Raw genomic sequence first — 24,963 nt, 5'->3', positions numbered from 1 at the left:
TTTATTTCTCAATAAAATTATGGAAAAAAAAGGGGGGGATCGTATTCTGGAATATGGTAACTCATAATAGTCCCTCCAAGCTTGTTCAGGCCATAATGAGGCAACACTTACAAAATCAGTGAACACGTTCCCACCTGGTACATGCAGAACTGTCCATTGGGCGGCCTGTACCATTGAAGGTAGTCGTAGCAAAGTCCTGCATGCAAGAGGCACACCGGTAACACTTGTGGTTTAAGCTGCTCAGCAGTAAGACAAACAAGTTATAGCCCTAGTGTGAACGTGTTAAATCAATTTAGTGTGTCAGGAGCAGATTTTTAGGGCTATTGATATTCTACAAAAGAGACAAATCAAACACATCTAAATGCATTACTCACAGTACCAGAGATTGAACACTTTTACTTCAGTATATATAATATTTGAGTCGAAGGTCTCCAGGTAAATTAGGTCTCTCACCACGGATCCAATAAAAAAGTTTCAAAGTCACTGTTTTAAGTTACCTGATTATCTCACTTCAGCTGATAAATAGTAACTTCATTAAAAAGCAAACAAACAAACAAAAAGAAACAAGGGCATTTCATTTCAACTACTGACTATAAACCTTGCTGCTCTGGACTCCTCGGAGAGGTCCAGCAATCATCTGCTAGGTCTCCCGCCTTACTAAAGCACTAAAGAGGATTATTTAAGCCCTTCACTCCACAGCCTGGAATTTACAAAGGTGTAAATGGAGAACCTAAATACACTTGGAAAGCACAACAAAAATAAAAGGAGTTGGGCCGGGGAGATAGTTCAGCGCAATAAGTGCCTGCCTGGCAAGCGCAGGGCCCTGAGTTCCACAAAATAAATAAATAAATAAATGGGCCGGGGAGATAGTTCAGCGCAATAAGTGCCTGCCTGGCAAGCGCAGGGCCCTGAGTTCCACAAAATAAATAAATAAATAAATAAATAAATAAATAAATAAATAAATAAATAAATAAAATTACTTTCCATACTGATTTTATTTTATTTTTCAAAGTTTTATTGATAAACAGCAATGAGACAGTTTCAAATCAAATCGGAAGTAAAGTTTCAACAAATAATACACTGCATATATTCTTCTTAGTGGTTAATTGCTGTACAATCCATACTGATTTTAAAAAGAGGGAAAAAACCCTGTATCTGGTGGCATGTGTCTGCAGTCCCAGAACTGAGACTGAGGCAGGAAGATCACAAGTCAGAAGCCAGCCCAGACAATTTAGCGAGACTGCCTCAAAACACAACAAAGGGGGCTGGGATAGAACTCAGGGCTCCCTGACTTCAACCTTTAGAATTACCACAAGAAGCAAAAACCTGGGTAAAGACCCTATCTCTTTAAACTGAGATCAAATTTAAAAGGCAAAACTGGGAATTACAGGTGATACCCTAAACTCTTAAAGGGCATTTCACAGAAAAATAAGCTCCAGTAACCAAACAAAATGCTGACTTTCCAGGTGTGAATAAGGTTCCATTCCAAGCAGAATTCAAGATCAATTGTATCTCTTTAGTTATTACTTAGGTGTATGTAGTTTATGGCTACAAAGTAGTCTAAATTAATAATATGATTAATTTAAACTCTTTGAACTGGCTTTTATAAATAAGAATCATTCATAGTCAATAAATATTACTTCTGCTGGCCCCAGTGAGCAAAGAATGCAGACGGAAAGCTTCTGAGAACAAGTGATCCTTCTTTCTGCTTCCTCACTCACCTGCAGCTCTCGTCTCACTGAGCAGTGTACCAATCTGAACATAGCTAAAACACTATTTTACATTTCTGCTTTAAAATTTGAAATCTGTATACTTTTGAAAAAAGTTTGTATCCTCACATACAAAACTAAGGATTTGACTCTTCCACCATCAAAATTCCACTTACATAAGCCAGCATGTGTTCAAAGTGACACCAACCCTGGGGAGAAACTCTTCATGATAGTATGAAACCACTCTGGATATTTTTCGAAGTAAACACAAGGGCTTTAAGTAGACTATTTTACTTTGTATATCCCCGAGCTGTCCACAATGGTGTCAGCCACCTGTGGCCAGTGCCACTAAAACCAAATTTTTGTTATTTTAGTTGAATTTAATATAAAAAGGTGTCTGCCTTACTGGAAAAACCCATGTTTGAAAAAACTTAGGCATGTAAATTTACTTCATGAAAAAAAAAGTACATTTTTATGAAACCTAAATAAAGGCAGGTATTTCTGGTGAAAATTTATGTTCAAACTGAAATTTGTTTTAACCATAAAACACACTTGGTTCATAATAAGACTTTTTATGAATATAAAGAATGTAAGGTAGCTCACTAAGTTTGAAATTGACTACATGTTTAAGCGACAATATTTGTATATACTGGGCTAAATAGTTAAAATTAATTTCACCTATTTCTTTTTTCTTTTTGGCATAACCAGGGATTGAACTCAGGCCTTTATGCTTGCCAGGAAAGCGCTTATTCCTCTGAGCCATCTCTCCAGCCCCTCATTTTATTTTTTAATGTGGTTCCTAAAAAGTGTTAAATAATAAAATATGGAAGGCTTCCTCTACTGGACTCTCAAACTTTTCCTCCTAGAATGCCTAACGCTAGGTTTGGGAACACTGCCATTACCAAACACACGTCTTCCTGTGCAGCAACTGAAACCACTAACCACAAGTGCAACTGGAAAGTCCTCCCCTTCTTGGTGTCTGTGACTGACCGCCCTCCCACATACCTTTTAATCCTATCCCAGCTCTTCTTCCTTGTCCTGGCCCTCAGGTCCCATTCTCAGTTCTCTTTTCTATTCTGTATATTCCCTTGGTGACCCTGGTCCACTCTCCTCAGCCTATCACTTTTATGTGAAGCTCTGCAGTCTTTATCTTTCCCTCTGACCTCTTTCTCAAGCTGCAGCTCCATGCTGCCAGCTGTCTGCTGATCAGTTCCATCCGCAAGTCTCACCATCCCTGCACCTCTGTGTGTCTGCACAGGAAGCCACCATCTCCAATTCTGCTGAAGACTCCTATCACTCCCCTTGAGCCCTGGACGCTGCAGACCTCTTCTTGCCTCATGGTCAGTCTTACTGCTGCCCAACTAGCTTGATGAACTCTAAGTTTTCCCTTAGGCCCTTACCCACCATCAATTAGTAGTCTCAAAATGCAACTTTGTTCACACTGCCACCAACCCTTCTACAGACAGATGCTCACTGTCTACGACTGCAATACAAACAACTCGACAGCCCAACAACTCCACACCTACCCAACCTCCAATCCATCTTCCTGGACATAATATATAGCAGAAGTGCCCTGCCCTCAGTCTTGTCTTTTTTTTTTTTTTTTTTTTTTTTTTTTTTTGATGAGGTCTTTCTACGTAGCCCATGGCCTCGAACTTGAAGCAATCCTTCTGCCTCAGCCTCCCAAATGCTGGGATTAGAGAATGCACCAGAGACCAGATTGCACCCAGAGACCCACTGGGGTAGTAAAGGGAATACATAGCCTTCTCCTTATAAAATAGTGTCTCTGTAACAGCATCAAACTACATCTTGTGCTGCATATTATGGCTGTGCGGTCTTTGGATACATCGAGAAAATCAACTTAAAAAGGAAAATCTTGGTACACCTGGAACTACTGATGATTCTCAAATATTTATCCCAGGACAGATCTTCAATTACTCCAAATTGAATGACCTAAGATCCAGTAACTATAAAGCAGAACTCCCCAGTGTGCCTGGGGAGACAGCTCAGCAGCCTAAGCACCTGCCTGCCAAGTGCAAGGATTCAGGTTCAATCCTTGGCACCGCATGCTGTGCTGGCCCAGAACCCCAGGCACATAATGTCAGCCACCAAACTGAGGTATGGTGGCACATGCCTGTAATCCCAGTGCTGAGGAGGCTGAGACAGGAGGATCCTCACAAGTCTGAGCTATGTAGTGAGACCCTGTACAAAAAACCAAAAAACCCCTCAACCCTACATCTGTTCATTTAAGTGAGTTCTACTAGCTCACTACAGCAGCTCAGGCCAGAGCCATAGGTGTTCAACTTTCCAAACCTGCCTCTAATACTCTATATTCAGGTTCTGTGAATTCTTCCTAGGTGTCCCTGGAAATTACCCATTTCTTCCTAACCCGCTTGTCAATTCAGGCCACCATTATCTAAGAGTACTGCACTATCCTTCCACTGTACAGTCCAACTCCCCGGCCATTCTCAAAAATTCAACCTTAGCAAGTGATGTTCTTTCTTAAAACCTTCCCATTGCTCTCAAGATTGAGATTTCCAACATGGCTTACAGACTTTTCTGCATTTGGCCAACATTTAGCCTTGTTGCCTTCATTGCATTTCCCAAATGGTTTATTCTCTTAAGCGTATTATAATTCAGCAATGCGTGTGGTACACTATAAAGTTTCCCAAATATGCCAGTATCTACTTCTGCCACAGGGGCTTTGTGCAAGCTGTCACTTCTACTTAGCTGGGTATACACCCAAGGACTGACCAGCCTCCTCACATCTGTCGTCTACCTAAGTACCTGGCACACAACAGGTACTCATTTAAAAAAATTAAAAGGTCAATGGATGAAAGCTCTTTCTGTACCATTTATATTACTTTAAAAGTATTATGCAAAGAGGGGCAGCTGATGTAGTTCTTATTTTATCTGTCTTTTGAGTCAAAACTAGTACTAATTTGGCTAGTACTAGTGTGGGCTTAGAATAATCAAAATGGACACTGTATGTTTTCCTTTGCCTTGTAAACTCTAAAGCCAGCTTATGTGAAACTGCTGAGAACCTTTAGATGCAAAGCACAGAATTATGAAAAGCAGCCAAGCAAATGTGGACACATCACAGGCAAAGCCTGAAGGAAGCTGGAGAGTATGAGAGACATCACACTACAGGAATGTAGAGACTTGAAGAAAAAGAAAAGGCTTGGCACTGCTCCTGTTCTTGTCCACAGTACAGCTCTGTGCACACTCCCTTGCATACACTTTCTGATCTTGGTAGCAGCAAGCAACAACAGAGGCATTCTGCAGGGCCATAAAGTCTTTCTTGATTTATTGGCAAAGGCAGATACTGCAAAGAGGAAGGAAACACCAAGCAACAAGCCAAGGTGGTTGGCCCTCACAGCATTTCCTTTATACTTCACAAATGTATCACCCCATCTTATGGATGCAGAAACAGGGACCTATGTCACACAGCTAGTTCTAGTGACCACACAGGAAGGTGTAACTAAAATGTGTATTTTTGTTTTTTTTTTGAGCACCCATTCCTGTTAAGACCTGGGCTTCAGTCAAGAAGAGAACTGTGAGCAAGACGAAAAAGGTCTGCTGTCAGGATAACTTACAGTTTCATGGGGAGAATGGACTTGTACATGGTGTAACTTCAGATCGGGATACAAATCAGACATATTAAAAAGGGACAACTAAGGGATGTGAGAGAATAACCAGGAAAGCAACTTTAGGTGAAAAGTTTTCAGAGATAATTCCAAAGACAGTTTTGAAGAGAAAGCTTGCAAAGCTAAAGAAAACAGAATGGCTATCAAGCCAAAGCTTCACTAGAAGTCTCTAGAACAACCAGAAGCAAAAATTACCACTCACTCCCTGATTATCAGTGAAGAGAACTACACAGTTATCCTAGTTACAACTCAAGCAGTAAGTGACACAGTCGCCAAATTGCAAGCATCTCCACATGCACCTAGCAGCTGGTGATGAGCTGACCAAATTTGTTCTTAGGTTCCCCTGGCACGTGCATCAGGGTGGAATGACTGCTGAATGGGTATGACAAGAGGAAGAACACGCTAAGAGGCTAGCTGCATGGGTTAAATCCCTTCTCTAGCCAAGCGGCTTCGATTCACCCCACCCCACTCTGAAGCCAGTCTTAATCACAAGAAGCAGGTGAGGGAAGTGGGATCAGTGTAAATCCACCAAGAATACTGCACTAGGAAGCAACTGGCATATGTTGACCCCTCTCCAGCCAATGGTCAGAAATCTCATCTTGAAATCACAATTTCCACTTAAAGAAAACTGAAGTCCTAAATGATGACTAAAAAAGAACAGGCTAATTATTTATTTTCTTTGAAAAAAAAATCAAAAAGCCTAATGAAGCCACTAAAGAAACTCAGGATACTACTGTTACCAGGTACCTGTTCTAAATATTCAAAATATTGCAGGCATACCACCAAGTTGAGATGATCTGCTTACCAATCTTGCTGGATTGGTACTTTTCAAGGAGAGGGAGGAGAGGGGCAAAGTACATTCACCTGTGTCACCTTAGGGCCCTGTCAGTGTAAACTGTAGATGATTTTATGACCTGAATTATACAAAATAAATCTCTCACCCAACTTCTTGATCCTCGGGTACTTGGGTAGAATACTATGACTCAGTTCCCTGCTCAATATGCTTGGAAGGTATCACCAATTAGGGATCATTCTTTTAGTATCTCTGGTACAGCTGAAGAGCCAGGAAAGCCTTAAAAGCCTTTACTACAGTTTTCAACTTCATGTCTAAAGGACTGTCTAGGCGACCACAACAAATAACAAGTGGCCATTTGCTGAACAACAGAGCTGAGTCTGAGCCAGTCACCAAACACAGCTATAATTTCTGGGAACCAGATGGAATGACTAAAAAACGCTAAAATTAAGATACTATTTCTGATAAACGCTATCAATTTTTGTTATGCTGCAGTGATGATCCTGGGATGTTTCTTTCTGAGACAGAGCAAGGCTATACACAATGACTTACTACTACAGAATCACAAGCAGCCCCAGCATAAGGAAATACAGGTGGGTGCAGATTCAGTGAGGATTACATTTACTCTGTCCAGTAAGAAACTTCCTCTGCATAGGCCACCTCATTTTTAAAAAGTAAAACCACAACATGTAAGCTCTAATACCTTTGGGTTTTGCTATTCCTAACATCAACCGCAGCTTTACAATTTTTAAAGCTTTTGATTCACATTATCAACAGAAAACCCTCAACAAAAGGCCCAAATTAAATACTCCCCACCTGCACACTGGAGTACTACTCACTTTTGTTTGCTCTGAATTACCATCATTTTGGTGAGCCACAGGGCCTGGCTTTGCAGGAACTTAGATCCAAAATGGCAGCTGAGCTTCCAGAACCCACCAGAGCCATCCTGCCCACAAAGTGAGTGCAGGTCTTATTTATCTCACCTTTCAACTGTCTCCAGAAAAATAGTTATAAAACACATGTCAGTAAATCAGATGGCATTCCGTTAATGCTCTTATATCATTCTCCTTTCTGCCTGGAGAGCAGGCATCCTGCTCTGGTTCCTTGGCTCTGCAAACTGAATTAACCTGACATTCCCATCTGTGCACCATCCACAAAAACAAGCGAAGGGCAAAACATGGAAAGCCTAGGTTTTCCTCTATTCTTTGGTGAAGCCAACTTAGGAAATGGGCATAAATGAATCATCTAACAAGTAAAGCCCCAAATAATGGCTTTTGTTTTCAGAAGAAAAAAAAAAAAAACCCACAAAAATGAGAGCTCAAATTTTCCCTAGGCCCACCCCAATGCAATACTCCTTTATCACTAGGATAATTTTTTTCTTTAAATTCAAAATGTAAAAATAAGACAAGTCTGCCTACCCTCCTTGATGTAATATTTCCAATCCTGCTTGCACAAAAGCTGAATTTGTATCACCAGAAAATTTACATTGAATCTAAACAGTTACTTCTCCACTTGTAACCATTACTAATGTAACAACAACTTTACTTTTAAAGAAATAATACTTACTTTTTAGAGACAGAGGACTTTAATTATCTTTGCGTATTCAAACGAAAGTCTTTTTGTTAAATTAGCGTGAAAGTCCCTTCATCTACACACAATTGGCCCAAAGAAACAGGGCATTTTCAGCACAAGAGGCCAATCCATTTTAACAGTGAATAAAGCTTTTGAAAGTACTATACACCCTCTTCCACACTGTCAAATTTTCAAAACGGTCCAGCATTTTTCCCATTTTTTAACACTTTCAGGCCCAGCAAACATCTCATAATTAGATTAATTAAAAGGAGACAACAAAAACCACTGCTCCTTTCTAATCAAAATTATTCCATTTATACTTAATTAGCTTTAAGCCAAGTCTACATATTTAATGATGGGGATATGACAATTCAACCTATTTGCATATTTTAAATGCCTTTTCTAAACTATACTTTGTAACAGATTTAGAAGAACAGTCTCTTTCTCATGCCAATATGCCACAGCATAAATCAGGAGGATACAAATTAGGGGAAAAAGAGAAAAGAAAACAAGGCTTCTCAGAGCCAGCGATGGGGGAGGTTTACCCAGGGGTGGGGGCAATTTACCCGCCACATCACAAACTACAGTCCTTTCAGCCCACCAGACCGAGAAGCATTACATCACACTCTCACAATGATAGGGGGAGGTGGCTCTGAGAAAGCAAGTTTTCGGCTTTCTTTCCTCCCAGCTCTCAGGCTTCTAGAATCCTGCATTGAGAGTAATGGAATTTAACTTCGGGAACTGCACGGTTTGGGGGTTACTAACAATCACACAGCTACTTATTTATAGGATCCTACACGACCACTTCACAATAGAAACGCGACTGAACAACAAAATACACACAAGACACCAAAATTGTGTTGAAAAGCTCGTTATTCATCTACATAATATTAAAAATTTTCTTACGTGAGAAATGGAGGCCAATCTACAGGGAGAATTGATAAAAGAAATAATTCCTAATCGGAGCGAACAGCTGTTTACATCTTTAAAATATGTTTACAAGATAGCCCTACCATTTGGTTGAAACCACGGTCAAAATAAAAGCGCATCTGGCTGCACATTTGAGAACACACAGAGACCGTGCAAATGAGCGCGCGCAGAAAGGAGAGAGCGGTGAGCCACATATCCCAAACCTCTTGGTGTTTGCTAGCACCCAACCCAAGGTTTAAAATGTATCGGGTCCTACTTTAGGTCTTACATCCCTCTAGGAAGGATGGCCTAGTTTAAATTTTAAACAAACAACAACAAACAAACAACAACAACAACAAAACGCTTTTCCATTCTAGGGCTCGTCCTTCCAGATCCTTTGTCGGCCTTAGCAGCCGAAAGAATGCAAACCCATTTATATTTATGCAAATTTTTGCAGCAGATTTAAAGGGGGAGGGGGAGTCAGTGTTTTTTATAAACCTCTTTCTAAATATCAAATTTCCAATTACTCGTAGCTTCATTTATTTGCAAGGCAGAAACGAGGATGAAAATCAACATATAAAGGTGCAATTCAATCACTTCCAAATTTAAGATTTTCACCGAGTCTTTTCCATTTCTAAAATGCCGAAACAAAAGTACATCATGGGTCTGATTTACAGAGATTCGCGAAATGTCTGAAGGCAGGCTCCATGCTAGACCAATGTCGATTTGCAACAGCACTAGTGAAAACGGTTAGACAAGATCCATATAAATCAATTGGTTTAAAAAAATTGAAAATATTTACCAACCTCATAAAGTGCAGCAGTGCTTAAATCCAGCAAATTGAGGCATACAAGGTAGAAATGGAAATGAAAAAAGGTCCAAAAAATGAATTCTTTTTGTCTGTCTGTTTTTTTGTATTTTAAATATTCAGAAACCAGCAGAGACTCTGTCGGCCATTTTGGCTTGAACTAACTCTCTCTCACTCACTCTCCCTCTTGCTCTCTCTCTCCCCCTCTGTCTCTAAAGGAAGCAGCTTTTTGTGACCTTCAAATAGAGGCGGATCATGTGACTTCGGGTAGGTTTGTCAATCAGGAAAGGGGCGGGAGCTGGGGGAGGCCCCCCCCCCCGAAGCTGCCTTAAAGGGGAAGCGGCCCTTTTCCACCATTTTCATTTTTGTAATGCTGTTATCTCACACTCCCCGCCTACAGACACTGCATGTGAAAGTGGCAACAGCATAAGGGTAACAGATGAACAAAATAGAAAAACCTTTATTGGTTTATAGAAATATGCTCAGTTGCTAACGATTCTTACAGATCCTGGATCTTATCTTGGCTTACTTGCTAGTTATTCTCTGGATGTTTGGGCAAGCACAGGCTGGCAAACTGCTCTTTCAAAGGGGGCTTAAGGCTTTATCCCAACAATTGACTTTAGTTTTTAAATTAAGGTGAAATACAGGTCACAACTGATCTCTAGCTAGCTTCTCACCTGAACAGAAAGACTAAAGAGAGAAAAAAAAAGGTGTCCAAGTATAAACTGTGAGTAGCAACTCAGGATGAGCAGTGTGGTATCTCTCCAATCACACAGCTACGCTGTCACAGAACAGGGACTGGTTTCCCAATTCTGAACCTGACATTGTTTTGTGTGAATATGTGTTCAGTAGCTCCTCCCCTAAACCCAAGCAAAAAATATGTGCTAAAGCATTCCTCTGGGCATAGGCAGGCCTGAGTCATCTTTAATCTCCTCCACTTGTGGAGTGCAGCTCTGCAGCTGACAGAGACCAGGTACTACATTAAAACCAACCTGGCTTCCACTGCTCCTTGTTCTCTCCTTGCCCACCTAAGCAGCTTAGGAAGGACTTGCCTCTTTATTTAGCCTGTGGCTAACAGGAAGTAGAACTTGGACAAGTCCCTCACCTCCCAGGGCCTCAGGTTGTGAAGGTGTAGAAAGCAGAAATGGACAACACTAGATAGTATCTTCGGTTTCTGCCCTAAAGCTCTGCTCTTGGCTTCTTTTAGCAGCCCTGTTTGCCTTATCTCTGCCATCTCAAAACTACTCTAGGAAGGCTTCTTGACTTTCCCAGCAATCCTGTTAAACACTCCCATGGCATCCTTTACTGCTTCTTCAGTATGGTCACAATTGCAACTTAGTACTTATGAAAGAATCTGCTTTCCTGGTAGACCATAAACTGCACAAGAACAAACACCACAGACACCTCTGGTCTGAGGCCCCACACAAAACCCTAAAGAGCAGGGAGTAAGTGAGTGAGTGCGTGAATGAAGGACCTGGGTCTTCATTAGAAGGGCTGGGCAGGGTTCAGTGGGAGGAATTTCAGTGGGAGCAAAGGTAAGAGATTCAGAGAAATTAAAGTCATAAGCTGTCCAGAATCCTACCTAATTTACTTTGAGTCATGCTTCAAGAAATACAGTAACTGAAATAGTAGAAAGCATATGAGACACCCATGACAATCAAATTCCTGCCATCTCTAAAAATCAGAAAAGGTGGTGGATCTCCCTATCATGTTTCTTCACACGACGGACTGTGGATGCTGGCTGACCCTAAAGAGACCTTCGGATGCTAATTCCTACACATTTGTCCTTCTGACTTCTCAATCTTGACACAGTCCCCTTCCTCTCCATTTCTACCCTGAGATGAACAGGAAAGGAGCTGTTTTAGGGCAGGCAGAGGCCAGTGCCCACACAATCTGGCAGCCTGGACATGTACGGCATAAAATGCTTCCACCGTACAGTGCAAGAGCCAGGCTCTGGCCTGACAGCTGAAGTGCAGGCAAAAGCAGGAAACTCCTAGGGTGGAATTTCTGAATATTTACTCTATTTTTAATCCCACCAATACCTTCCAGATGAGTTACGGAAAGCTTACTTCCATGGAGCATGCTCACTATATTAAAATGCATGGAAACTGATTGCATGGTCACCTTGTTTTAATTTGCGATGGACATGTCTCTACGAAACACAGTTCTGCAAGGGCTCTGTTCCCCAAGGTAGAATATTATTATACAAATGTCCACATGTTTTTCCATACACATGTTAAATAGCAAACTGAAAAAAAGTTGGGATCAGAACAAACATTTTTTAAATGAAAATATTGATCCTCTTTTCAAATAATATGCTCAATATCATTTTCTTCTATCTTTAGACCTGATTTTTTGGTACAATACCTCTAAACCTAAACAATTAGTCCTATCATACACACACACACACACACACACACACATTACAATACTAACACATTGAAGTCTGTGATATATTTATTAACAATTAGGCAATATTTAAATTATAGGGTTAAAATACAAAAGTAATAAAACTAACAAAAAATAACATACATTCAAATTATCTTTCAAAGTTGGCGCCTTTGGATTTTACATATCATTACTCACAATATTTTAATTAGGAAAGAACAGTAAAAATAATAACAGCATTTAACTTAAAAATTTAGAAAACGCCAAACATGGTAGTACATACTCACGATCCTAGTGCTTGCGAGGCTGAGGCAAGAGGATCACTGGGAGTTTGAGGCCAGGCTACACTACAAAGTGAGCTCAAGCCAGCCTGAACTATATAGTGAGACCTTTTATTAAGGAGGAAAAAACAATCTAGGACAACAACAACAAAAAAATCACAAACCATAATGATACAGCATGAATACAAAAGCCCAAAAGAGAGCACTGATCAATAAAATTATTATTCTTTCAAATCAAAAGCAAAAGTAGATAATCTTTTTGAAAATCTGATCAATAAAAAAACATACTAAAAAATTAAGGCTGAGAGAGGACATATGACTATCAGATTTAGAAGAGTTTGTACACTGTGCAAGAGTTACACATAACTTTATATTAATAAACATGAAGATTAAATAAATGGATTACAGTCAAGAAAAATAGAAAATATCAAAATGAAATCAAGAAAACTTACGGAAACAACAACCAAACCAGAAATCTGTAAGATCTTCAAAGAACTAGCCACTAAAACTACATCAGAGAGCTGGGTGTGGCATCGCCTGCCTGTAACCCAAGACCAGGGAGGCAGAGGCCAGCGAGGGCTGTAGAGGAGGGAGGCAGGGAGGGACAATCACAGCAAGCCCAAATGGTTTTCTAGGTGAATTGTACCAAACTTTTGCTGAACAGATAATTTCCACACTCTCCTCACTTTCTGATGACTTATGAGGATAAAGAAATAATCTTAATTCTTCTGTGAGGCTAACATATTCCCGATACCATTCTGAATTTAGAACAGAAAACGAAAACAAAACAAACAAAAACTATAGACCAATCTTCACATGTGAAGACAGATGACAAAATTCTAAGCAATATTTTAGCAAACAGAAACTACAGCACCCTGGTATTGTGGCTTAAGATGATAATCTTAGCACTCAGGAAGGCTAAGGCAGGAAGAGTGTGACTTGGAGCCCAGCCTGAGAAACTTCATGACTCAGCACGACCCTGTCTCAAATTTTAAAAAGGGTTAAGGATACAGCTCAATGCAAAGGTCCTGGGCTCAAACCGTAGTACCCCACCACACACAGAGCCAACTGTTTGACTGGTCAAGCAACAGAAGTGATGAATAAAGCCAATCAGCTCATTCAAAAATAAGACTCCAAGGACTGGACTCATTCATTTATGAAGCCAACAGTCCTTATCTGAGTTCCTCCTGTGCAGTAGGCCTTGTGTTAGAACAAGATCCAGTGGAATACAAACATGTATAACGCATGAAGAGAGACAAGAAAAGCATGGAAATATGTGATTAAAATATAGCAAGGGGGCTGTGGGGTATAACCAAGTGCACTCTAGTTTTGATTCTTAGCAACACAAAAGGGAAAATAGTATGTGTGTACATATATGTATATATGTATGTATGTATGTATGTATGTATGTATGTAGAGAGAGTAACAGAATGAGAAAGAGAGTGAGAGATGTCATAATGACCCTGGAGACTCAGAAAAGACTACAGGGAGGTAAGACTTTGGATTACCTTTTTTTTTTTTTTCCCCCCCCCAGCACAGTGGGCTTGAACCCAGGACCTAGTGCATGCTAGGCAAAGCTATACCAAGGCTATACCACACACCCTAGCCCCTTGAGCTGAATTTCAAAGGAGTAAAGAGTTTGCTGTGTAGAAAAGCTAAAAAGGTAAAGTTCTAAGTTTTACCAACTTCCGTTACCAAACCATGGCAACTAACAAAGCTGAAAAAAAAAAAAAAAGTAAATGTGAGAACGAAGTGTTTCTAGCCAACAGTTGGAAGGCAGAACACCAGCCAAAACTACACAGCACTATGTAATAAAACTTGAATGAATTATAGCTAGAAATCAGAATATTAACAGTAATACTCTCCTCATAATTACAAATTACAATGTTAGCAGAGCTCTGGGGAAATTTTTTTCCTCTGAGGTTAAGGTCTCACTGTGTTGCCCAGGTCAGTCTCAATGAAGTCCTCCTACCTCAGCCTCCTGAGTGGTTGGGATTACAAACATGCTACCATATCCAGAATAGAAAAAAATTTCTTTTTAGTCTTCTGAGTCAAGGCTGGGAATGCAACTGAGCAGTACAGTGCTTGCCTAGCATGCACAAGGCCCTGGGTTGGATCCCCTGCAATGTGGAAAAGCCTAAACAAAACAAAGACCTTCAAATTCTTTATACCCATATCTCAAAAGTTAGAACTGCATTTGGAGGAAGCCTTCCTTAACATTCCAGGACAAATCTTGTACCCAAATACAGTACTACAGCAGTATCTTCATACCTTATTATTGTTACCCAAGATTTGCCACTTCTCCCTGTAAACCAGGAGTCCCAGTGCCACAGCCATTGACTGATACAAGTCCATGGCCTGTTAAGAACTAGGCTGCCCAGCAGCAGGTGAGTGGTGGTTAAGCAAAATAATTTTCATCTGTATTTACAACCATTTATTAGAATGCACTAGAATCTAATGCACTAGAATCACCCTGCAATCCAGCCTTACCACAGCCCCAGTTTGAAAAACTCTCTTCCTGAAACCAATCCCAGTGCCAAAAAGTCTGGGGGCCACTGCTTTTATTTCTGGGACTAGCACAGAGCAATGTTTGCTGAATAAACAAAGAAGCAAAGGGATGAACAGATGAATACTACGAACCTAGGAAGTTCTAGGGCAGTGGTGGCGAACCTATGGCACACGTGTTTTTCTTTTAAGACAAAAGATGTTAATGCATGAGTTGTTCTGTCTAAACTAAAACCTCAGCATTCAGGTTTAACTGCAGTGTTGGCATTTTGCAATAAATAAGTGAGTTTTGGGTTGTAGTCTGGGCACTCTGTCTCTTAAAAGGTTTGCTATCATTGTGGGTATAGAAGAAGACAACACTTACTCTATACTTAGGAGCTGAGACATGTGCGTGAAGGAGTGAGGATGTAGTTCAGTGATATAGCCCTTGCCTAGCATAAATGAGGCCCTAGGCTCCCAAAGGAAAAAAAAAAGGGATAGTAGACAGGAAGAGAATATAAGATTAATCATCTGGTGTGTCTGAAGAAAGGCGGGAGTTACAAATGGAGACACCACAGCATAGCTAAGTAGTTCAAAGGCAGGCTAGGACCTGGGCGGTCAGAACTGTGTGCTTCGCTGCAAGACTAAAGAAGCATCAGTTATGGGACCTTTCATTCATGGGCCTCTCCAGAAGCCCCAGCAAGGGGCTAAACAATATGCCCAATGACCTCTTCTCTTACAATATATTTTTCAAGTGTTTATGGCAACAAAAAGTAAAATGTAAAGTTTATCATTTTAACCATTAAGTGTACAATTCAGAAGTGTTAAGCACATTCATACCATTGTGAAACAGATCTCCAAAACATTTTCATCTTGCAAACCTGAAACCTTTTATCCATTAAACAAAAAATTTCCAAGGCCGGCCAAATAGCTCAGCAGATTAAAGCAGGGACCAGGGGTCCCCAGGCCTGCAGTGCCGGGCCGCCCCTGGGGCACGCTGAGTCAGCGATTGAAACTGAGCATGGTGGCGCGAGCCTGTAATCCCAGCTCTTGGGGGGCTGTGAAGAGGCGGATCACTATGAGTCCGATTTAGTAGTGAGACCCTAAACACCCTGTAGACCCTTCCCTAAAATAAAAACCAAACCAAACCAAAAGTTTCCTTTTTTCCCTGCCTCAAGGCTCCGACAACCTGATTCCACTTGCTGTCTTGGTGACTGTGATTATTCTGTGTATCTTATGTATGGAATAATACAGTATATCTTTTTATATTTTAATAAAATTTTATTTATTTTTCCATTTTTAAAAAATTCATTTCTAAGTATCTCTTTTTATTGGTGGGATGGTTCCCTTGAACTTGCTACTTGACCCAGGCTGGCCTTGAACCCTTGATCTTCCTGCCTCAGCCTCTTGACTGCCTGTTAAGATTACAAGTGTGTACTAGTATTTGTCCTTTTACTACTGGCTTATTTCACTCAGCATGTCTTCAAGGCTACTCCATGTTGTAATATATGGCATGATTTCCTCTTTTCTTTCTGGCAGCAGTGGGGATTGAACGTAGGGCTGCCTTCACACTGAGCTACATCCCCATCCCCTTTTACTTTTTTTGGGGGGGAGGGGGTAAGACCAAGTCTCACTAAGTTACTACAGCTGGGCTCAAAATTGTGATCCTTCTGCCTCTTCCTCCCAGGATGCTTAAATTACAGGAATCTGCCACTACCATCTAGTTTGATTTCCTTCCTTTTTAAAGCTGTGTAACAGTTTACTGTACGTACACATTTTGTTTATTCATTCACCTAATGCGTAGGTTGCTTCTGCCCCTCTGGTACTTGTGAACAGTGCTGCTGTAAACACTGGTGTGCAGCTGGGCATGGTGGTGCATGTCTGTAATTCCAGCATTGGGAGGCTGAGACAAGAGGATCCGTAAGTGTTAGAAGTCAGCCTGGGCTATATAGTGAGTTCAAAGCCAGCCTAAACCGCAAAGTTGGGCCCTGCCTCAAAGAAACAAAACCCAAAATAACATTGGCGTGAAAACATCTCTTTGAGACTCTCTGCTTTCAATTCTTTTGGATATGGAATTGGTTCAGCTGGTAGTTCTAATTTTGTAAGTAGCTGTTCTTCTTTTTTGTACTGAGTATTGAACTTAGGACCTTGCACTTAAGCTGCTGAGCTTTATCCCTGACCCAATAGTTCTAATTTTGAGGAGAAACTTCATACTGGTTTTCAGAGCAGCTGCATCATTTCCAACTCTATCAATGTGCATAAGTGTTCCAATTTCTCTTCCACATTTGTTATTTTGTTTTGTTTTTAATAGCCACCCTAATGGGTGTGATGAGGTGATATCCCATTGCAGTTCTGACTTGTGAATCTCTAATGAGCAGTGATGTTGAGCATCTTTTCACATGTCTGTTGGCCACTTGCACAACTCAAATATAATCTCTGGAAAATGTCTACTTAAGTCTTTCACTCTTAGTGTGTGCATGTGTGTGTTTGAGACAGAGTTTCACTATGCAGTTTGGGCTGGCCTCAAACTCACAGTGATCCTCCTGCCTCAGCCACCTGAGTGCTGGGATAACAGGTGTGCACCACCATACCATGTTGCTCATTTTAAAAGCTGTGGTAGTGGTTGTTGAATTGTTGGAGTTTTTTACTACGTGAATATTTTCTTATTAGAAGATATATGATTTGTAAGTATTTCTCCCAGTTGGTGGGTTGCTTTTGATTCTGTTGACATCTCACTGTGTCTTTTCATTTTCTCTTCCTCAGTAATAGGGACAGACCCTAGGGGTGTCCATCACTAGTCTGTACTCCTAGCCTTTATTTTGAGCAGGGTTTGTTAAATTACTCAGGTGGGCCTTGAACTTGCAATTATCCTACCTCACCCTCCCAAATACATATGAGCCACCAAACCTGGCTACATCTGTTTTTTTGCCTGTATTTTTGGTGTCATATTCAAGAAATCATTGTTAAGTTCAATGTTACCTTTTTTTTTGCTTTGTTTTGTTTTCTTCTATGGATTTTGTAATTTTAGGACTTATGTTTTGGTTTTTAACCCATTTGGAGTAAATATGTGCATATTGTGTATGAAGAGGGCCCAGCACCATTCTTTTCTTAAAACATTTATTCATTTATTTATTTTTATTTTTATTTTTCTGCGGAACTGGGGATTGAACTCATCAGGCCCTTGCACTTGCCAGGCAAGCACTTATTCTACTGAGCTATCTCCCCAGCCCCAGCTTCATTCTTTTGTGTGTAAATATCCAGTTTTCCCAAAGCCATTTGTGGAAGAGACTGTCCTCTCTTCATTAAATGGTCCTGAGAAGCTTGTCTAAAATCATTTGACATACATGGGCTTATTTCTGGGCTCCTGGTCTGTTCCATGGATCTATTTTCTGTTTTTTCCCCCAATACCACACTGTTTTGATTACTGTAGTTTTTAGAATTAGGTAACAAAATTAGGACGCATAAATCCTTCAACTTTGTCCTCAGTGACAACCCCCTCATTTCTGACAGTCTTGCTATGTAGTCCATGCTGGCCTTGAATTTGCTGTGTATCTTCTCTTTTTAGAAAGTCTCAAAGAATTACAGGAATATGAAAGGATGATCAGACAATATGTGGCCAAAATACAATGAGAAGAAAGTTTTGTAGCAATGTGTTAGGCAGTGAATTATTACAAATACTATGCTGTCCTTCTGAATTTTGTGATTATTTGTAAACTTTTTAAGCTGTCACTTTTGTTGATTTCTTCCTCATTGTAAGTATTCACTATTATATAGGGTAAAATGCCACTGCTTGTGTCATGAAGAGCCCTTTAAGAATATTTTGTTAGTGAATAAGCCAGGCACAGAAGGTCAAATACCAATCCTGCCTCATATGAGGAATCTAGAAAAGCTAACCGAGAAGTTGAAAGCAAAATGTGGTTACCAAAGGATGGGAAGGATGGACAGGGGAGAAGGGGAGAGGTGCATCAACAGGTATCATTTTACAGTTAGGCACCAGAATAAACTCTGGGGTCCTACTACATAATAGTGTTACTATAGATACCAATCTTAAACTGTCTACTTCAAATAACTACAAGAGAGGATTGGGAATGTTTTCACAACAAAGAAATGACAAATGTTTAATGGATATGCTAATTACCCTGATTTGCTCAATACTCTATTGGACCCCCATAAACATGTATGCAGATAATTTTTTAAAAAATACATTTGAACCTGTTTTTCAATTTGAAACTCCCCCCACCCCCAAGGAGCATTCTTTCAAACCAGGATTTGCTCCTGGCCATAAAAAAAGTGTGGATTTACTTGAACAAAGGTTGGGGAAGGGAGGAGAAGAAACCAGGTGTACTTAGAAGACCTTAAGGACAGCCACACCTTAAAAAACAGCCACAAGCAGAGCAGGAAGCTCTTTAGGCAGTAGTGAAGGTAAGCACAGGAGGCCAAAAGCATCTTACAGAGGCCCATAAAAGTCAAGAAAAGGGTCAGGCATAGCTAGCAGGGCATTTGCTGCAAAGGACACAGCAGCTGGTCAGCAGCGTACAGGCAGGGAGCTTCAAGAAATACAGTGGTGAAGTAAGTCCTATTGGAACACAGTCCAAAAAGCACTGAATATAACGTCAAACACACGTTAAAGACTAGCTTTTCTTTTGCCACTGAGAAATAACATTCTAGAAATTTAAGAGGCTTAATAACCTGACCTCAGATGTTCAGAGTGACTGTAGAATAGGGGCGGGAACGTGGAGATATCTTTGTTCATGTAGTACGTATTTACTAATGTTTTCTGTGTGCCAGGTACTTTTCTAGGCAGACACTGAGGCAACAGGTCTCTGTCCTTGAAGCAAAATGTGTCGCTGAACCTGGCCTTCGCTTCCTGTCAACCACACTGTGGCTCCCCAACAACCCCCCCAAGCACCCAGAGAGGTCAGGGGGAGGAGACCTATTTAGGGCGCTCAGGACAGCACTGCTGTGCACACCCTCCAGTGATCAGAAACACTGTGGAAAACAAATACCAGCTTCTCTTCAGGGCACCCCTGGAGATTCCTGATAATGACATTTATCTTTTTTGACATAATACTAAAGATCCAAAGCATTTTACAGCTACTCCATAACAATATCTGTAGGAAAGAAGCCTTAAACACTACTCTCAAAGAGTAAAATAAACAAATCTTGCCTTTCAAGATCTGTCCATAAGAAAAGCATAAGAAAAGTAAGATTTTTATTAAGTTAACTGCAATTTTCTGAAAGCAGCATGAAAGAACACTGTGCATATTCAACTCCTATACATATTTATATTCTTAGCTTAAAAATAAGAGCAACCCAAGTACTTTGTAGTTATTTGAAAATATCTATTACATTACTTACTCTTATATAGTTAATCCATGGCTGGGCATCCAAAAAGAATACCACAAAATAGAACCCAAAAATGACTTATTATGATTCTAAGATACTTAAGGGGGAAGAAGTCATTTTCAGAGAATTAAATTTTTATTTATTTATTTTCATTGTTGGAGGTGGTATAGGGTCTCAATATGCAGCTTGGACTCATAGTGCTTCCCCTGTCTCAGCCTCTCCAGTGCTGGGATTACAGGCTTGGGCCAACACAGTGTGCCTAGGGTTCAGGGCCAGCATGGCATGTGGTACCAGGGATCAAACTTCAGACCTTGTGGTTGCCAGGCAGGCACTTAAATCTCCAAGCTATATCCCCAGCCCAGAGAACTATATTTCTAAGCAATTTCAATGCAAATTATAAATTTTATTAGCTGCAAAAAGTTTCTCACAGATATACTAAAAATGTTGATGGCTTTACTTGTGTCAAGCAGCAAAAGTTCCATGAACATAAAGTACTACTGAACCTAATGTAGCATTTTCAAAATACTAATTAACTTTAAACTAAAATTCACTGTTCCTCTCCCTCACAAAAGCTGAAAAAGACTATACAGAAAAGCCCACTATTCTTCTGATGTCCAGTTTAACACTATATAGTAAATGAATTTACAGAGTTCAATTTAGTGTTTCTTGATAGTTACTTTAACAGGCACATATTGTCAATGTCCCTTTAAAGAGGAAGGGGAAAGCCCTAGGAAAACGTGATGGTACAATACACAAAGGACATGTTAAAACAAAACAAATTTTTCCTATGGCCAACTACCAAAGTTTGTGTTTTGAAGATGATTTGGAAATTTGTGACTTGGATATATTTTCATTGTTTCTATATTTTGGAAGTGCTATATAGAGTTGCTTAAGGTTTTTAAACATACAAAACAATGATTCCCCCAAAAACTTTAAGTGCTGAGTTATCAATAATGGAGCAAGGAATATCTTTTTTATTTTTGTATTTTAGGGAAGAGTCTACAGGGTTTTCAGGGTCTCGCTACTAGAGCAGACTCATAGTGATCTGCCTGTTTACAGTCTCCCAAGAGCAGGGATTACAGGTGCACGCCACCACGCCCAGTCTCAATTGCCATCTCAGTGCGCCCCAGGGTTGGTGCCGGCATGTCAAGGCCTGGGGATTGCACTCTTCAGCCCCTGTGCCTGCTTGCAGGTGCTTTTTAATCTGCTGAGCTATAGAGCAAGGAATATCTTAATGAAAAGAATCTTTGTCTTATTTGTTTTGTTTGCTCATTTATTTATTTATTGGTGGTACTGGGGCTTAAATCCAGAATCTTGTACACGTAAGGTGCTTCAGCAGTGAGTTCCAACCCCAGCCCAGGACCTTTTATTGCAGAGATTTAGAGAGAGTAATCTTACATGCCTATAATCCTAGCACTCAGGAGGCTGAGGCAAGAGAATCCCCATAAGTTGGAGGCCACCCTAGGCTACACAGCAAGTTCAAGACCAGTCTGAACTTCCTTTTTTTTTTTTTTTTTTAAAGAAAAGAGGAGACCAAAGTTATCTTATTGCTACACAAAAACTGCTATTTTGATATCGTATAGTTTCTCTAGTATAAGAACTCAAGAGAAGAAGTACAAATAGAAAGGTATAATACAACTAAAAGGAAAGCAAGAACTTGAGGACTAAATAGTTAAGAGAGGGAAAGGAGAAGAGCTAGGAAACATGACTGTGGCAAGCCATACAGTTATATGTAGAAGATGGGTAAGGCAATGATCCTGAGAATCTTCAGAAGATTTTTGAATCTAGCAGTTAACTGGAATGATTCTCACCCTGACTAACTATATATACAGACACCTGTGAACTAAGCAACTGCACTGAAGATGGCAATTTGTAATAGTAGGTTCATGCTTGGAATGCCTGTCATTCTGGTCTTCTGAATACGGACTGCTTGTCATGACATGCCAGTTGCTGCCGTGTTGTCTCTTGGGTAGATGATTGTTCAAAAAGAAGGGGGTGATGAATGAAGGCAGGAGACAGGAAAAGGAATGTTGCAGGACTGTCCTGCTACAATGTTGTATATGGTTAGATTTCTGGACTTATGTGTAAACATAAGAATTATACAATTCTTTATGCCTATTTTTAAAATATATTTTAATTTTTCAAATTTTTTTATCATATTCTGTAGGGACTTAAAGTTCAACACATCAGTACTTGAAAAATACCTGTTCCATGTTATGCCTAAGATGTTTGATATTCAGACAGATAGGTTAAGCTTGACAGCCTAGGTTGTATGGTAATAACAATAAGCTTCTCTTCTGGAGGGTTAACATCCTAAGTCTGCAGACCAAAATTAGAGAAAAAAGAGGGCCGCAAGAAAAGCCAACATTTTGGCCCTAGCATTCCAAGGTCAATTAAGACTCAGGACATATGAGAATTTGTACTGTAACGTCATGTAACTTGGTAGTGTCCCAAATTTCCTGAGCAAAGAGATTATGGGGCCAAAGAGGAAAGTGATCGATGATGCAGAGTGTGCCTAAGGAGAGTCACATGGAGAGAAAACATTCTCTCAGGCTTTCATAGAGAGCACACTGGCCAAGCAATGGCCGTGACTCATCCACATGGCTGACACTCACAAAGGATCTACATTCTGAGGTACAGGATCTCAGGAAAAATCCTGAGGGATTTTTCTTATCAGATACAAAAGTTACAACTCTAGTTGCATAGGTCTTGCTTTATCTGGGTCTTAACCATCCAGCAGAAAAGTATAAAAACGAAGTATAAGAAGTAAAGCCATGGTGTTATGTTGAGCTGTAAGGGACTCAGGTCAACAATTTCTGACACTGCCAGTGAAGTGGAAGACCCAATACTGTTATGGACTACTGGACTCTTTTGGAATATTTTGCTGAGTTAACAAATCTATAATATTCAAATGACAGAACTAAACAAAAAAGGGGATACAGATGAATGTCCATTTTGTATCTATGTATTCAAAATGGTTAGGATAGATATATAGATATTCTCTTAATGAATAGAGGGATTTGTTCTAATAGTGTTTGTAAACAGGATATCATGTCTGCATCTTGTACAGCAAATAACCACTAGGAAGACAGTATGCCATGTGTTAATTATTGAAACTGTCATACAAATTTGATTTGAAACTGTCTCACTGCTATTTGTCTCTCAATAAAATTATGGAAAAAATTGCTATTTTGCTTCAAAATCACAACAATCTTCCCACAAACACCTAGGCCATCTTAAGTATCATAAAGAAAACCAACTCAAAAGTATGAAGAGTCTGCATGGGTAGAGACTGTGTGTGTGTGTGTGTGTGTGTGTGTGTGTGTGTGTATTGAACCCTGGGCTTTGTGCACGCTATGGAAGCACTCTACCACTGAGTTACACCCACAGCCCTTTTATTTTGAGACCAGGTTTAGCTAAATTGTCCAGACTGGCCTCCAACTTGTGATCTTCCTACCTCAGCTTCCTTAGCTGCTAAGTATGTGCAACCATATGGACTCAGCTGTGAGGAGAAGTATTTTATCCAAAGTGATCTTTCAATAAGCATACTGAAACATAATTGATGAGTAAAACTCTGCTCATGCTGTTTTTGAAAAGCTGTCAGAGTTTTTATATTCATTTCTGTATCAAACACATCATGCAATTAAAACTATGTAATTTTAATGTAGTAATTATATGGCAATAAATTTAGCTTGTCTGATTTGCTATGGTAGTTCTCTCTAAGCAAATATCTCAGAAAAGGATACTAGATATATTAGTGGTAAATAACCCCCATTAAGGAGCAATACTGAAATAATGCATACGGTATTTAAAGTCATAGTCTACTATTATTGACACACAAACCAGAATTCTACACAACTGATCTGAACACTGATAGTTTAGCTCATTGAAAGCCTACTATTTCTTAAGTGAGTTTGGTACATGCACAGAAACATTAGCCTGACTTAACAGAACTTAGCTCTATTGAAACAAACATCACAAAAATAATTTTTTAAGGCTTCTACAACCTATGGTTAGGACTGGAGGCATGGCTCAGTGACACAGTGCTTGCCTAGCATGCATGACGGCCTTAGTTTCACCCCACGCATGGCCAAAAACAGAAAAGGAAAGAAAGAAAAGATCATCCTGTTTTCAGTCAATTTATGCTGCTAGAACAAAATTTCTGAAACTGGCTAACTGACAAAGAAGAGAAATTTAAAGCTTGACATGGTGTCAGATGCCTACAGACCCAGCTAGACAAGAGGCTGAAGCAGGAGGATAGCTTGAACTTGGAAGTTCAAGACCAGCCTCAGTCTCAAAAAATGAAACAATGGTTGTGGTGGAAAACTTGGGGAGGCTGAGGCAGGAGGCTCACTTGTGGGCTCAAAGCCGGCCTAGACTACATAGTGAGATGCTGTGTCAAAAACTAAACCAAACCAAACCAAAAAAAAAAAAAAATTTATGGTTAAAATGTTAAATGAGGAAACAAAACCACAAATCATCAGCTAACAAAATAATTTCAGTCCTAAATCCTTGAACGAACATTCTCTGTGATCCTGAGCATGGTACACTAATCCTGTGTTCCACTGGGCTTGAGACTCAAATAGTTATTCAAACAGACTAGACCAATGAATGATAGCCATTTCAGAAATGATTTGGACAAAAATGATGTCAGATTTCCGGGCCTTTAATTGCAGTAAATCCCTGGGGTCCTTTATTTTTTTTAAGTCAGGGTCTTGTTGAGCTACTACAATGTCTCACATCACACACAAATATAACTGTCTGTTCAATCTGGGGTCTAAATGCAAAAAATAAAGCAGAGAAGCTTAAAGATGTTTTATCACTAGAATGTAGAGAAGACTTCGCCAGACAACATACAACATGGAAGCCATAAAAGCTGGGTGATGTTACTGTACAAAAATTTAAAATTCACATGCCAAGGATGGTGACACATGTTTGTAATCCCAGCACTCTGTGAGGCTGAGGCAGAAGGACTGCAAGTTTGAACACAGCTGGGGGCAGTGAGACAAAAAACAAAACAAAAACT

The 24,963-nt window shown here is 40.0% G+C and overlaps 1 protein-coding gene across 7 annotated transcripts in view; it reads right to left on the bottom strand.

Moving 5' to 3' along the window:
* Tnrc6b (trinucleotide repeat containing 6B) overlaps positions 1–24,963 on the bottom strand; it is a 186,314-nt gene that overhangs the window by 122,003 nt on the left and 39,348 nt on the right. Inside the window, exon 1 of one of the 7 annotated variants that reach the window (XM_023718961.1) lies at positions 9,437–9,631. The exons of the other annotated variants lie outside the window; for them this stretch is intronic. Coding sequence (XP_023574729.1) covers positions 9,437–9,441 — 5 coding nt within the window. The 5' untranslated portion in view covers positions 9,442–9,631. Of the gene's footprint in view, positions 1–9,436; positions 9,632–24,963 lie in introns of those variants that run through there. 7 annotated transcript variants of the gene reach the window in all.

The sequence above is a fragment of the Octodon degus genome, unplaced genomic scaffold, assembly GCF_000260255.1.
Source record: "Octodon degus isolate 3935 unplaced genomic scaffold, OctDeg1.0 scaffold00064, whole genome shotgun sequence".
NCBI classification, from domain to species: domain Eukaryota; kingdom Metazoa; phylum Chordata; class Mammalia; order Rodentia; family Octodontidae; genus Octodon; species Octodon degus.
Note: the sequence above shows the minus strand (reverse complement) of the source record. Positions and strands in the feature narration are given on the sequence as shown.